At 37.7% G+C, this 15663-nt stretch overlaps 2 protein-coding genes and 1 long non-coding RNA gene across 4 annotated transcripts; 1 reads left to right on the forward strand and 2 right to left on the reverse strand.

Moving 5' to 3' along the window:
- Positions 1-2951: 2951 nt before the first annotated feature.
- On the reverse strand, positions 2952-6724 carry LOC149383334 (3-oxoacyl-[acyl-carrier-protein] reductase, chloroplastic-like). The gene is made up of 8 exons (XM_089629128.1): positions 6459-6724; positions 6216-6349; positions 5444-5497; positions 5192-5269; positions 4080-4214; positions 3870-3948; positions 3506-3778; positions 2952-3430 (listed from the first exon to the last, which is right to left on the reverse strand). The coding sequence occupies exons 1-7, from the start codon at positions 6583-6585 to the stop codon at positions 3750-3752; spliced, it is 636 nt and encodes a 211-aa protein (XP_089485254.1). The 5' UTR covers positions 6586-6724; the 3' UTR covers positions 2952-3430; positions 3506-3749.
- A 606-nt stretch (positions 6725-7330) lies between these two features.
- On the reverse strand, positions 7331-15061 carry LOC149383335 (uncharacterized). Of its 2 annotated transcripts, none has more exons than XM_089629487.1 (8): positions 14207-15061; positions 13837-14001; positions 13533-13631; positions 13313-13408; positions 13103-13222; positions 8790-8936; positions 8328-8660; positions 7331-7944 (listed from the first exon to the last, which is right to left on the reverse strand). In XM_089629487.1, the coding sequence occupies exons 1-8, from the start codon at positions 14759-14761 to the stop codon at positions 7684-7686; spliced, it is 1776 nt and encodes a 591-aa protein (XP_089485613.1). In that variant the 5' UTR covers positions 14762-15061; the 3' UTR covers positions 7331-7683. The 2 variants fall into 2 exon arrangements, with proteins under 2 accessions (XP_089485613.1, XP_089485612.1); XM_089629486.1 differs by having other exon boundaries at positions 7336-7944; positions 13313-13414.
- LOC149383336 (uncharacterized) lies at positions 9917-12592 on the forward strand. Its single transcript, XR_016301901.1, has 4 exons — positions 9917-10144; positions 10792-10904; positions 11272-11365; positions 12341-12592. It is a non-coding gene; the product is annotated as an uncharacterized LOC149383336 (long non-coding RNA).
- Positions 15062-15663: the final 602 nt, after the last annotated feature.

Here is a 15663-nt window from a genome sequence, read left to right on the forward strand (position 1 = left end):
TTACATGTTAAAGCTCTCACGCTAGCTGATCTCTCTCCTTATATTTAGATTTATTTCTCTTTCGTGATAGTTTAGTTATTGACCAAAGTTGATTTATGCTAGACTTTTTGCTCGGATCAATGGATTGATCAAACAATTGTTATATTTTTGTTATTATTTTGCGGTAATAATATTTTAGACGTCTTTTAGATCAAGCATCATTGAGGCTAGAAATCTACATGGGTCACAATTCTAAAAGACTATTCCAACAAAGAAAAAATTTATAGCTAAAGTTGATTTGCATACACAAAAAATATATAGGTTTCGAATTAGAGCATCTGATATTTAGCCGCGTGCGGACGCACCAGCGGTACCTAAAGATATGACCTCACTTTACGTGAGTTCATCAGTGATGTCAGCTTGCTGATACATATCATTTTTGTTCGAATTATGTTTTATGCTTATGATGATTGATTGAGTTAAAAAGAAGCGATATTAGCTAAAGAAAGAGCCAAAATTAATTCAAAATTAAAAATGTAAAAAAAATTACCAGTAAATAAAAATGATGAACGTTTAATAGAGCGAAAATAAGAAATGATATTCTTATCAACAAATTATGCTCACCTTTCTTCTCCTTGAGCAAAATATATTAGAAGAAATTGATGAAACATAGAAATAGATTGAATAGTAAGAAACCAAGCTTCTATTCTTACAAGAAAAATTTCTCATGAATGACAAGTTGAGCGACTCATAAATTGAAGAAAAAATGCACGAACATAACGCATAGACATCTTGAGAGAGAGAGAGAGAGAGATAGAGAGAGAAAGAGAGTCAATTGCACCATGGTAGAAAAGAGAAAAGACATCGCTATGAAAAAAAAACCACTTGCCTTATTGTCCCTTAGAAACTGTTGTCGATGCGAATTGAACAACTATATATTTAAAGCTTCGGACAGTTCGACCCAAGGCCAGACCAAGTGGCCGCACTCGAACCAACTGGGGGAAACTCGAAAGTCACGAGTCTTCGCTCCTCTAGCTCGAAGGCGTTCTTCGCTTGTCACGGAAATCTGAGAATAAGAAAAAGAGAGATCAAACTTAGAGAGGCGCATGAGCAGTGTCTCTGGAGCGCGTTACGACGCTCAACATTAGTATGATTTCTAAGTGAGGTGGGGGTCAATATTCGTTAATGAATATTTAGGAAGATCAAGCTTATTGAGAGAATAGAAGTCTGTGTATCTGTCCTCTCTGAGGTGGGGTATTTATAGTCTTGGGAGGCTGATGAGGTGCATCTGGTTGTTTGGCATGTGGGGCGTGGCGTAATTTGGTGAGCGTGCGAGTCGCGCTAGGTAATCAACGCGGCGCGCGCGCTTGATTTTTTAGGCGCGCACGATGTGCTTGCGAAGCGCGCGAGGATCGGTCCTCGACGCAATGGCGTGACGCACTAAGAGGGAGGCGCGACGCACCTAGCCTTTCGCGCGTCGCGTGCGAGTGCTCTTCTTCGAGGATGAGCTTGAGCTTGGATTTTGGGCCCGTTTCAGATGGGCTTTGGCTTCTTTTGGGTCTTGATGGGCATTTTAGCGGCGGTCCGTTGGGATTAGGATTTGAAATTTGACGCGAGTTGCGCTGAATTTAATGTCTCAAGTTTTCCGAGAACGACTGACAACAAAACTTATGCCAATCAAGTTATACATGAATGATAAGTCTCACATTATTCATATATAGATCTGGAATGCTTGTAGAAAAACAAAAAGAACCCCAAATAGCTCTTTATTTTTTCATAAAGAATGGTTTCATGGTGTATTCTTGACTTTAATGATAATTTATTTGTCGACCAAATATCTATATGAATAATACAATACTAGAGAACCATTGACGCTGTCAACCGTACTAACTAGGGTCTAATATGGGGGAAGCATCGAAGTACCCCAATACCACATTCACCTTGCCCCAAAGATGTATTAGAAATGATTCATTGGGATTATTGAAGTAGGAAAGTCTCACATTGATTGTGTGTGTGAATGGACATGTGTTTATATATTAGTTGGACCTCTCCACTTGACACCAATTGGTTTCAAGATGAAATTCAACATTGTATCAGAGCCTTGTACATTCACACAACTTGAATTTGGCTCGGCCCACACGAAGCGTGAAGGGGGATTGTTACTCGGCCTGGTCACGTTATGCGTGAGAGGGAATATTGAAGTGGAAAAGTCTCACATTGGTTGTGTGTGTGAATGAACATGTGTTTATATATTAGTTGGATCTCTCCACTTGACACCAACTGGTTTTAAGATGGAATTCAACAGGGATAAGTGTAAAGCTAAGCAAATTGCTTATACTCCAAGGACAAAGAATTGTGTAACTTGTAAAAGATGTGAATCTACCCATCCAAAAAATTTATTGGGTTTTCGCATTGCAAAACACATTTTTAAAGTTATTAATTTATATAATTAATAACACGTAAAATTAAGATTTGTCAATGTAAACTCTCTTTTTCTTAAAAAATGAAATGCAATATTTTTTTTTATTAAAACTTCTGAAATATTACATCATGAAAGAGCCTCCGCTATTTTCGACCAATATCATTTAAACCGATTTCCTTTTATCGAGGTATTGAATATGAAAATGTTTACACTTTTTATATTAATAGCCTTATCGGAAATTCTGTCTCCGATAACCTCAGATTTCTGATTTTATCGATCGGAAGCTTCCGATTCCGATATGTCTCGGAAGCCACACTAACAATGCCGGTAATTCCATGAACTTCCGATGCTCAGAATTAATAATAGGAGGCGGTGTTAATAGCATGCAACTTTTTATAAGATGAGAAAAATGTAAACGTAAGCAAATAAAATGCATATAAAGTAAAAGTCAGAGATGTAGTTCAACTAAATGTATAAGTAAATGTTATAAAAAGGATTGCATTTAACAAATAGGGATCAGCGTAAATCTCTGCTAAAAAGATCTTGCAAAATCTCAAAAAACAAATGCACCGAAATATTAGTTTTTTAAATGTATATAATTAAAAAAAACTACAAGACTGATAAACAAGTAAAATGTAAGGGCAATAAATACCTAAAAACGTGAGAATGACTGTTACTTTAACAAAAAGAAAAAAGAAAATAAAAAACTTTGGTTATTCCTGATTGGAATAGTTTCTCAAGTGACTTATATCGAGTGATTTCTCAAAAAATAATGCATTGAGCTACAAAGCAGCAAAGTCCCAGAACCGATTCTATTTGTTTCCCCTATCTTTCATAGATAATCTTCACCACGTACCCTTACCCTTAAGAATACGTTACTCATCCATATCACAAACAATAATGTTCATCAACGCGCTGATTCGCTGATGACATAATAAAAGTGAGCCCCACCATTAGCGCGATGATGAAAATCAATTTTCTATCCCCAAATGCTTTGTTAATAGTGCTTAATCCATCAATTGTCATGACCTGTAATAAATTCACGATCACACATTTTTTTTGAAGTGTAATAAAAATTACCAACTTTAATGTTTGACCAAGTACCTGTCCGGCAGTGACGGAGCCAGAGAAGTTCACCAGTTGAGACTAATTGAAAAGAACAGTTCCAGGAGGGCTAATTTGAAAATTTTCAGGATTAAAATATAAATATTTTAAAAAATGGGCTAAAAGTGTAAATTCTCAGTTAAAAAATGGCAAAAGTGTAGAATAATTTTTTTTGTCCCTGCTGTCCGGTGATATAGCTTGCAGTGGGATTAAGAGCCAAACAACTCAGCCAAATCCAATAAATCTAATAGTTCTTTGGGCTGATCGTATCCCCTGAAACAGTTGTTTAGATGTTTAGTTTATAAACATCATACAATATTCCCTCAAGTAACCTACAAATACTAAGAATATCCAAAAACTCTACCTGAGATCTGTTTTTCACTATCCTCCCCGAGTTTTGCAGTCTCATCAGATGCCATGGAGCCAGGAGCAAAAGCATTGGTCTATGCCAAATAAGACGAAAAAAAAGATAGTTCATGAGGTGCTAAGATAAGATAAAAGTTCATTTTAGTTTTTTTTTTTTTAAAAGGGAACAGCTAATTTTAGGCTTGTATCATCATAGAGTGAGTCTTACATAAATTTTTCTGAACGACAATTCTTTTGCAACGCTCTTTGTAAAGACAATTACTCCAGCATTTGCTTTACTGTAGTACACTTGGCCAACAATTCCAAACATACCAGCGAGAAATGCTGTGTTTATCACTGTCCCCTGAATAATCATAAAAAGGTATGTCATAATTAGATTCCTGAAACCAAAATGGAGTCTTATTCTTCTAGAATAAGAATAGATTGAAAGATTATGAAATGGTGAAAATGACTAGGATATAATCAGTAACCACGTTTCTAGAGCGTGAATGAACTGATCTTTATCTGGTATGTCCTAAGATAGGAATATTTATATAATCTTTTAGGCAGTTTCGGGAATACTTTATGCAGTAATTGCTCTCTTTTTGGTACGGTGGATATTTAAAAAGATTAAAAAAGCCAATTTAACGACTGGTCACCTTTCTCTTTCATTTAATTTTAATTGAGTTACTAAACCACTAAAATTTGAAGATTTGTTAAATAATCGACATTTTGTAAATTTCAAATAAATAGCTATTATAATGACGTGGCATTGTTTGAATGTTTTTAGCATTTCATTTATGCCCTTGGAGTCTGATGTTTATTTACAATTAGTAACGAATATTTACAACTATTAATGTCTTTTTAACTTTGTTAATAAAATTTCGTGGCTATTTATTTGAAATTTACCAAATGTTGGCTATATGGCAAAACTCGAGTTTTCATATGGCTATAAATCTAGAGAGTCCTTCTCTTTTTACCCTTTCTCCTTGTGATAGCCTGAAAAAAAAAAGGTGAAAAATGACGAAGATATAATCAAAGGCCGGTTTAACAAAATTAGAGGCCTAAAACGAAATTACAAATTAAGGCTTTTTTTGAAACACACAAAAAGTAATAATATACCTTGTTCGATTCTGTTGAATGGAATCACTTTCTATCATGTCTTTCCACAAAATGACTGGAATTATCATCTTTTGAAAATAATATAACATTTACTCTAATAAAACATTTTTCGACCAATCAATCTTTCAAAGTATGATCTATATTTTTTTAGTTAGAGGGTCAAAATATGAATAGAAATTGGATTAAATTAAAGTACATGAAATTACAAGGTATTCTTACGGTTTTCATCATTGACTCAACATGCTCTTCTGATACATCACCTCCAAAAGTAAGAGCTTGACCATCATGTGCCTCAATCTACAACATTCAACAATTTCATATTCTATATATATAGTATATACACAGTAAATAATAAATAATTTTTTTTTTGCCAGGCAACAAAAAAAATTAATTAAAGGTTGGAACATCAGATTCGAAAGAAAAAAAAAAGCTAGAACCAGTGGGCAGAATATCCAATTTTCTTATACGCACCTCATTGGAAATTTCTTCGGCTTCCTTTGATGATCTTGAATAATTCACTAGCATCTGCAATAACAAGCACATCGCACATCTCTTGAATCAAAAGAACAAATGAAACAAGCCTTAGAATTGAAAGGGAATTAAAAGAGAAATTATGACTATTAGACTTCTATACAATTTATGAGTTGAAGAGATTATGTAAGCATTAAATTAATGCTACTTCTCAAAAGTTATAGTTTAATCATTAATCTGATTATCTGAACTATTAATAACAGATGTATTCAATTGTAATAACAATTGTATTAACAAGAAATAAATTAGGATTGAAATTAAAAAGAATTCTAAAAGCAATTGACGATGGAAATAAAACTGGTTTCAAATTTTTTTTTTTTTAAATTGTAAAATAAATTCTGCAAAAGAGTGGGTCTCTTCTGGAATCGACCTTGGGCAGATCAGCTGCCAAGCATTTACCGCCAGGCTAAAAATCGATATGTTTTGTTACTGTTACTGCACAACATAAACATTATTAAAAGGTTCAACGCACTAGTGTGGGTCTGTGTAGTAATGAGAAATGAATAATGACTACGCTTTATGGATAGAAAGCAATGGCAAATGATTAGTTAGGTAAGAAAAAAAAAACCTCGTGTTTCGAATAAGAACAACTCACTCGATGCCAAAATAAAATCTACATTGGAACTTAATTTTGAACACATTCAAGTTCATATAAACCAAATTTAGATAAAAATAAGATCAGAACAAGTTGAAGAAATGAACAGAGAGAGACCTTACAACCGGATTTTCCAGGACCGACATCAATAGCCCTTCCAATCCATCTGGAAGCTCCGGCGACCACAACCACCGGAGATAGAACGCTCTTCGCCGCCGCGACGGCGCTCAAGGGAGCCTGAGCGCGAATCCCTGCAAGATTATCCAAAACGGCAACGAAAACACAAAATGTTCGACAAATCGAAACCGATTTTGGAGAATAGTGATAAGCGAAAACAAAAACGCTGCGTTTTATTTTTACCAGAGGCGAAGGAGACGGAGTTCCTGCGGCGGAGGATTCCGGCGTGGAGGCCGCGAATTGAAGAGAAATTGGCGCGGAGCTTCGCCGGAGCTCCGTGGGAGGTGAAAGCGATTGATGTGGCGGCCATTGATGATCGGAGAGGAAAAAGAGCGAAAAATAGTAGGTGACTCTATTTGTGGAAGGAAATTTCTAGAACCTAAACTTGTAGCGCAAGAACAACCAAATTCGTATTAACGACAACGATATTCGGTTGTCGGAACAAAGTTTTAAAAAAAATACAAATTGACAAGTCGTTGCTATTTTGTCACATGTGCCAAAACTGATGACACATGCCAACCGTACAGTGTGTGTGTGTGTGTGTGTTTTTTTTTTTGAAATGTGGTTCGCAGCTTCGCTAGACCACCAGCAAGAAATTACAACATATTAAAAATTTGACTTTTGTTACATCTTTGAACAATAATGTCGTTCCTAACACTCTCTCTCTTACTTCTCTACCATTCTAGCTATCTCGATTCTCACTCTTCCAATGATCTTCGATAACCTCCGACTAACACGTGTGAAATTAAAAAGAGTTGATGTTTCTCTTAATGCCGATGAAGTTGAATATGTTCTTTAATGATAGAATTCAAAATGAAAACAGAATTACTTTTCTAAATATTGGTTCCGCCCGTATTTATCTACGATTGTCAGAAAAGTGAAAATTAATAGAGTTAGAGAAAATCAATAGAGTTAGAGATCGAGAAGTGAGAGAAAGTTTTTGGAGGAGATTTTTGTCCAATCATATTACCAGTCTAATTTTGATATGTTGTACATGGCAAGTCTTGATTTTTTTTTTTTTTTTTTTGGTTATTAATCGGTCTAGATATTATTTATTTATTCTCTTTTGGAGACTCAATTTTCCCGGTTATCTAATGTATTCATCAATCTAGAGTAATATCAACAATTTTTTTTGTTTGTAAACCATGAATCAGAAACATGATTTACACAACTGTGTACAATAAATAAAGCAATTGAGAACTAGTTTTAGATTGTTTTTTAGGGGAGATTTTGGTGTACTTCATTTTCATCTCTCGGACTCAATTTTCTTGAGGAATAATTTCAAGGCACAGTTTCTCTTCTTGATAAACTATCAGCATCTTAAATAATCAACAAAGACAAGGCAGATTGCCCTATAAGAGAAATGTACCTATACAGCCAGTCAGCAACTAAGAAAACTTTAAAATGCTTAAAAATAATGCATCGAGCTACAAAGCAGCATAGTGCCTGAATCAATTCTATTCTGTTGCCTATACCTTTCAAAGATAAGATCTTCATCGCGTTGAAGATTACGATACTCATCCATATCAAACTGCGTTGATTTTGCTCCATCGCCAATCCCCGAGCCTTGCACGATGTGGCTCGGAAGAGAATCGATTATCCCGTGACTGCAACTTCCGCGGCTACTCGCAGAGAGATTAACTCGATCGTGAACCGTATTAGTCCCTTCCTGCAAATGAATAGGGTAAACTACAAATGAATCCTTCCTCGGTTTGTTCAGCAAAATAATACCTTTACTATCTGACTGTGCAAATTTATACCTTCTCCTATAATTTTACTACATATGATATAATAATATTATTTGTAATGAGCTGATAACTATTAGACTGTAAACGTTAATTGCCTTGTAAGGGTGTTATGCTTCATGTAGTAAAATTATTGAATAGGGTATAAATTTGCAGAAATTTATTGATCTGGACAATTAAAAAGCAAGAGGGTATTATTTGCGGTAATTCAAAATATTAGGGGATTTTTCTGCACAATTATAAAATAGAGGTTATTATTTTGCAGTTTACCCAAATAATAATAACAATAATAATTATATTTTATTACCGCGTCAGCAGAATCGAATAACATAGTTTTCGGAGTCGATGGTGGCTTGGTGTTACTGATGCAAAGTGTTGGTGTAGGTGTGGCGTCGGTGCTTGTTTCCCACTTCAACCAAGGGAATGAAATCTCGTCCATCTCAACGGGTAGAGGTAAAGGAGTAGCGGGACTCGGCGCAGTTCGAGCCTTCATTATTCCTCCTATACTCGAGCTCGTGTCACTTCTGTCATCGTCGATCGACGATATATCTGTGTCCTCAATGCTCGAAATGAAGTCTTCGATGTATTTCTCGGCTTCCTCAGACAATCTCTCTGACATGCTGCTTCTGTCGGTACTCCTCTGGTAAATGAACCAAACAATTACTTGACCGAGAACATAAAAAAGGTGTTGATGTAATTAAGCCAACCAGTATTTTTCAGTGTCTGAAAATGAAGGGCATGAAGAGGGGAAAAAAAGAGAGAAGAATACTTTTCCGGGTCCGATTCGCGATGGCTTATCATGCTCATCGTCGTTTTTTGGGTTGGGAAGCATTTGCTTCACAATCATAGAGAGCTCCTTGCTGCGTTGTCCCTCCAATACGATTTCTGACATCAGATCTTGTTTACGCTTCTCAGACTGTAATTTGAAAACAAGAATAGCACCAAGTAAGAGGAGAGAGTCTTTAAGTCAATGACAAGTATCCGAAATCAAACAGTATACTTAGCAATGTAAGCGAATTCCATGATATTTTAAGTGACTTTTAACTAAGGCGAGGAATCGGGCCATAGATACCCGAGCTATGTACATGTAATGTATAAACTTTTGTAACCGCTCTACTTGTGAATTTGAATAAAATGGACGAGTTTTAATTCAAATTCTTGTTGCATATGAGACGTCCTTAAATTTTAAATATCTTGGAATATGATAATATTTAAGGTCGATGAAATTTCGGAATGAGAATATTCGAGTAATCCAATATTATTATTCGAAACATACTCGGAGATTTAAAAATCTCAAGAGTAAAAATAAATTCCGGAATCCATTAAATATATTCAAGATAACGGGAAATAATAATAATTTTCTCGGTTATTTTTCAAGATTATTTTTAATTAATTAAGGACAAGATTGTGAGGTTTTATTTTAAAAGGACTTATGTGCAACATTTTGAAGGACGAGATTGAAAGAAAAGAGGGAAAAAAGGTCGTTTTAAGAGAATCGTGTCTAAGCTTGAGTGGACCGCTTGTACCGCGTGGCGTAACGTGAGAGTGCCACATAGCTTCTTGATTCCACTCTCCTTCTCTCTTTCTCGGCCACATCACCTCCCTCACTCTCTTTCCTTCTCTCATTCTCGTTCTCTCTCTCTTCTCTCCATCTTCTTCCTCTCACCACTCGGCCAAAAGAACCAGACAAGGAAAAAAAAATTCCCAGCCCTGAGTCCCACGAGACCGAGCTCCATCTTCACCGTCACCAAGCCTCGTCATCACCGCCATCCTCTCTCACTCTTCTCCTTCCTTTCCTCTTCTTCGCGCACCACCCAGCCCCGAGCCACCGTGCGCGCCTCGACCGAGCAAAGCAACTCCGCCGCGAGCTCGCCGTGACCACCGCCCGAGTCCCACGAGACCGAGCTCCATCTTCACCGTCACCAAGCCTCGTCATCACCGCCATCCTCTCTCACTCTTCTCCTTCCTTTCCTCTTCTTCGCGCACCACCCAGCCCCGAGCCACCGTGCGCGCCTCGACCGAGCAAAGCAACTCCGCCGCGAGCTCGCCGTGACCACCGCCCGAGGAAGAGACGCCGGGAAAGAGTGTTAGCACGCCGAGGAGTCCAAATTCACGAGAAACCTGGTAAGGAAATCAAACCCGAATGGATTTGTTTGAAGCTAGGGTTCATGAGTTTTTTTTTTGGGGTTTTTGATTTTCGAGTGAAATATGAGAAATTGATTGAGTTGAGTTGTTCTTTGAGCTCGAGTTTTGATGTTGATGACTTGAGTTTGTCAATTGATTTCGGATTTCTTGTTTTGGACTCAATTTGGCCGAAAATCATGATGAACTAGGATTGGATTTGGGGCTTTTGATCTCTGCGTGTTTAGTAATGATCTTGAGTTGTTTCTGAGATTGTTTAAAGCTTAGGTGATGATTAGAGGGCCTGTTTTAATTTTATGAGAATTTTTGGACGAATTTTCATTGAAATTGTTATCTTGGCCGTGTGTTGTTGTGACCGTGTGTTGTTGTTGGTTGAATGATTCATTTTGATGTTTGGCCGTGAGCTATGGTTTTGGCTGATTCAGTCTGTTTGTATTATGGGTTTTTTCTGAGCCTCTGTTTGAGTTTTTGTGATCGTTGTTGTGTTAGGACGGTTCCGGTTAATTGGATTTGTGTTGAGTTCGTTTGATTTGGTTATGGGTTCGGGTTTTGTGTTGTGATATCGGGATTTGGATTGTGAAACTGATAAGAGTTGGAATTTAAGATATTAACTCGTTATCGGGTTCCAGGTTTGAATTACAGATCTTGACGGACGAACGGGAACCAGACGAGTCAAGAGCGACGAGATCAGTTTCTGAAGATATCAAGTGGAAGAGTTATCGAAATAAAGCTCGATTAACTCGTGAGTTTTAAATTGCTTATAGCGTTTAAATACTCTTAGATATGTACTCTCAGTATTTAAATAAATAATTTATAAATTATTTATTTAATGATGCTTATGAATTTAATTTAATTATTCATTTGGAATTCTCGGTTATATTAATTTCGGATTATTTAATTTATTTAAGACTCGTGATTATTCGTTGAACATTATTTCGTATCACTCTCGATACGAGAATACGTGAGTCTTGAATAAACTTCCGAAAAAACCGAGGAATAATAAATTAAATTCCTGATTTTCGAACCAACTCTAATCCCGACAACGAACCCTATCCTTTTCAAGTAAACTCGAATCCATTAACTAACAGATGTTCAACTCCGGATGTTAGTTCTCTCGACGTTCGACAAGTGCCAAGTGTCTCGAAGAACGTGTGAAGCAAGACATCTTCGGGAATCGTCAAGCTTTCTGTCGAACAATTCCGGGTAAGTGTGGAGACATAAGTCAACTACTTACCAAGGGTATAACCCTGTTTGTTTGTGCATTTGCTTGCTAGTAAACAAGAGTAGGTAAAAGCCTAAAAATGAATAAACTCGAAAGTTAAGGTTTCGGCCACTCTTGCTTGAAAACTTAGTTCGGGTACGCCCGTTAGGTTCAAACGCTAACTTGAACCAGCCACGTTTGCTTTGTGTGTGGTTAGACTTCTCTTCTAACTCTAGGAAGTAGGTTAGAATCGAGAGGACGGAAGAGCGATAGACTCTCAAATTCAATCGAGAGTAGAGAGTTCGAAAGTCACATTTCGAGCTTTCAACTTAAAACACTAAACGAGCTTCAAAGGGAAATAATAATTTCTTTCGGGGTTTATCCCGTCACGCTCTTTCGTATATAAGTTTAACGTGTACGCTGCTAGCTGCAGTGACCAAACTTTAAACTCGTGTCGGTGGTACTCACAAGTCCCTGACTTGTGCTTGGCGGGCCATGCCGGTCCGTGCGCCGGGTACTCGAAGCAATGGGTGAAGGTCGCGCATCGCGAGCTCATTGCTAGCTGGAAGACTCACCGGAAGCTGCCTTGAGCACACCGGGGCTTAGTGGGTGAAGGTCGCGGTTCGCGAGCTCACTATGCCAGAGACCAGTGGCGCTGACGTCATGATGAAGGAAGTACCACTAGTGGATCCCAGACATGTGTTAAAACTTAGATCAGTTGACGACTGCTGCTCGAAGTTGGAAACTGGTCTCTAGTTGGACCGGAGGTTATAGCAGTGAGGAGTGTATAACCTTGCGGGACGGCTAGTATTCTAGGATGCGCGCTCATTAGTCACTTTTAGGTGATAGCTGCATCCTGCATTCTTGTTTGCTTGTTCGCAAGTCACATGCTTTGCATTAGCTGCTTTTCTTTCATAGGCTAGACTCTCGCTTGCTGAGTCATTCGACTCATAGTTTTATGTCCCCTGGTAATGTAGATAAGGGCAAGGCGGCAATGTAGACGATCGAGAAGGAAACTGAGACGGGACACGTATCTCTTGACCTACGGGCTATGGGTTCTGGCTCGTGAAGTAGACCTCTATATATATAATGTTTTGAATAATATCGACTCTTCCTTAAATAATATCCCGTGTATATATGTAAAGTCGGGAGCTTCTATGTACATATATATATATGTATGTATAAGGATCGATATACGACTTCTAGTTCTGAAAGAAAAACGAAAAATTTCCCGAGATTTCCGATAACCACTTTTGTTGTAAACGTTTCCGCACTTTTAATAATATTGTATTTAGTATATTATATGTTTCATAAATTATATATTTACTTTAAATGTCTTGTTTACATTTCATTATTCATATATGATATGCTCCCGCTACGTGATGTTGGTTCCGTCGAGTCGCGGCTTGCGGGCGAGGTGACGACGCTCGCGGGTCGTGACAGTACAAGAGGCATCGAACAAGACATAAATTCACAAGAATCACAAACAAATGTATGCACGGGTCGGTTCAATGATAGGATGGACCGACATGAAGATGAAGATGGAGAGTTGTTATAGGGTATAGCTTTAGTTCTATAATGTTGACGTTAGTTCTAGCTCGATAAAGATCTTGGAATCAGAACTGGATGTTGAATTAACAGAGAGCTCTTTAAGAGTTCAAATGCAAGAGACTCCTATCATGAAACATCTTCTGATAAACACCATTTACGAACAAAGTATGGATAGTGAACAACAATACCTCTTCCAATCTGGATGAATAGTTCCTCATGATTGAAGAAACAGTCTGAAGGACATCAGGGCCGTTTGATAGCAAGCTATCACCATTTGTTGACACCCTCGGTTTTTCTTTTCCCCTCACCTTGAACAAGTTCAGAGGAGCCGCTATCAGTTATTTTTCAACAAATTTAAACATCGGAAAGCAAATATATTCGTAAACTAGAGCACAGACATTTTCAAACTCTGATTTGATCTCTGCCACGGCGTGTCTAAGTTCTGTGCGCAGTGCATCATATAAATCACCATTCACATTATCCTCAGTCGGGTGCTGTCCCTAAATAGTGTTCCAAATGAATATTTATATATAAAAAATAAATAAAAAATAAAAATTAATGTTCCAACCCAGGCCAATGCTGAGAATAATAATAATAAGAAAAGCACACCAAATAAACCTTATTCTGTGCATATACTGCTCTTATGGTCCTTTCATTTCCGAATTTAGAGGAATGAGCATCCTTCCCTTCTTCGTCGGTTAGAATTGAAGACTGGCTCTGAAATGTCCAAACACATCACTTTCAGCGTAAAAAACAATTCTTCAATATCCATTCCTTATACAAAATCAACGTGACACAATGAAAGTAAAGAACTTTTATTTAATAACGAGACACACACACACACACACACAAAAATAAAAAACAAAACAAAAAACAAAAAACAAAAAACAGCAATGTGTAACTAGAAACAAACAACACTCACAGAATATCCATCACAGGGCCTCAAATCTCTTTGGCTAAAGGACCTTCTCAGACCCTGCCTACTATTTGAAGCTTTTGGCTTGTGAGCCTGGCGTGACTCGTTGTTTCCACTGCCAAAGCTCTTTGTTTTAGCGTCAATATTGCTCCGTGGATGCTCTAGATCACTCTGTAACGCCGCCAAGGAGACAAAACCAGACAGATAGAATAAGTCGAGAGAAAATCACTGAGAAAATTTCTCTACACTTTGCATTCCAAGAATTTGCTTTTAATTGTCTGAATTGCACAAAGTAGAGATTTCATTAAGCTTCAATTTTTTTTTAATCTAAACAGATTGCAAAAAAGCTAAACATTGAGAAGAGTTCAATGGTTACCTCCGAATCACTGATCTGATACCGAACAACCGAAACCGATCTCCGCCTCCGATCAGAACCTAATCTTCCCCCGCCATTACTGTGGATTTCCTTCACGCCGCCATTACTAACGCCATTACTGTCGATTCCCTTCCCACCGACGCCATTACTCAACCTCGACCCATGCCTCGACACAGACCTCCCTCGCCTCTGCGACACGCCGGAGCCGCCACTTCCGCCGCTCTTCGCCGCCGTAACACTCCCGGAGTTCCTAGACACCGAGCGGCCTCGGTCGCCGCTGCTATCGCCGGAACCAAAAAACTCGACGGCGAGGTCATCGAGGCTGATCTCCGGGAATCCGGAGCCTCTCACGGTGTTGACGAACCTCCCTCTCGGAGCCGGAACTTCGTCGGAGAATTCGCCCTCCACCGGAGCAGACGAAATCCGGTGCGAGAATCGACTGAGGCTCCGAGAGCGCCGGTGAGCCGAGCTCGTCCTGGTGGAAGAGGAGGACGCCGAGCCGTCGGCTCCGATCGGCGACCGCTTGGTGGTGGACTTGAACGCCGAGGTCGCCATTCTAATGGCGTCGTGTGTTCTCTAAAGCTCTGAGAAATTTAGGGCTTTGAGAAGAAGCATTTTTTTAGGCGTGATTTGAAATCACCGAAGATAAGAGATTTTGAATTTCGCACAATGCTTCAGACAGAGAATTTATAATAATAATAAAACGATGAAGAAGAAGAAGAACTATTTGGCAGAGAGACCGAATATAAAATTTGAATGAGAAACACAAGAGAACTGTGAAATGTAAGTACGCGCGTGTTCTTTGATCTTTTTACTTACAGGTCCCATGACTTCAGACATTGCATTTTTTTTTTTTTTTTTTTGGCCCGTTTTGACTTAAAAGAGTTCAGAGTCTGATTATTCCTTTTCTTTAGGTGCAATAGTTTCGGTATTTATTATTTATTATTGCGGTAGCGTTTAAATCCTCTCCATTAATTGCCGAATTTAAAAAAAAAATTAAATACACAAACGACAACGACATGTTGTTTATTATTGAGGAAATGTCGTAAAAAGTCTATATACTTACAAATAATTGGCTGCGTAGCCATCTTAAACACTAGCAATTTTTATTTAGTCAACATTTCCTTAATTTCCTGTAAATAGTCATATTGCTTACGTGACAGCTTATTAATTAAATTAGGTTTACACTTTTGCCCTTATTTAATTCGCAGATTTTTTTAATTAGGCAGTTTTTTTTTCAAATTTCGAATCAAATAATGAAACCGAATAGAGAAGTTTTCAAATTTGAAATTTGAAATTTCCTGCAGATTTTGAAAGTTAATAGCCCATTTATTGTTATGTATTTGGAAGTTTTCAGCGTTGACTTTAGGTAATTAGTATCTATTTTCGTGGCAATTTATATGGATAAAATCTGTAAATATATTATTCATTTATTGATATTATTTTGTCTTCAATAT

This window comes from Urtica dioica, chromosome 10 (genome assembly GCF_054948205.1).
Source record: "Urtica dioica subsp. dioica isolate 48M chromosome 10, U.dioica_male_clone48M_v1_H2, whole genome shotgun sequence".
NCBI classification, from domain to species: domain Eukaryota; kingdom Viridiplantae; phylum Streptophyta; class Magnoliopsida; order Rosales; family Urticaceae; genus Urtica; species Urtica dioica.

Excerpts from the sequence above, each read along its gene's own strand:
- LOC149383334 (XM_089629128.1), bottom strand. The coding sequence starts at position 6,585 with ATGGCCGCCACATCAATCGCTTTCACCTCCCACGGAGCTCCGGCGAAG. Across the intron at positions 6,350-6,458 it reads CTCCGTCTCCTTCGCCTCTG|GGATTCGCGCTCAGGCTCCC; the intron begins GTAAAAATAAAA and ends ATAATCTTGCAG. Across the intron at positions 3,779-3,869 it reads TAGTGAAAAACAGATCTCAG|GGGATACGATCAGCCCAAAG; the intron begins GTAGAGTTTTTG and ends CAACTGTTTCAG.
- LOC149383335 (XM_089629486.1), bottom strand. The coding sequence starts at position 14,761 with ATGGCGACCTCGGCGTTCAAGTCCACCACCAAGCGGTCGCCGATCGGA. Across the intron at positions 13,632-13,836 it reads GGCCCTGTGATGGATATTCT|AGCCAGTCTTCAATTCTAAC; the intron begins GTGAGTGTTGTT and ends TGGACATTTCAG. Across the intron at positions 8,937-13,102 it reads ATTCATCCAGATTGGAAGAG|TCTGAGAAGCGTAAACAAGA; the intron begins GTATTGTTGTTC and ends TTCAAATTACAG.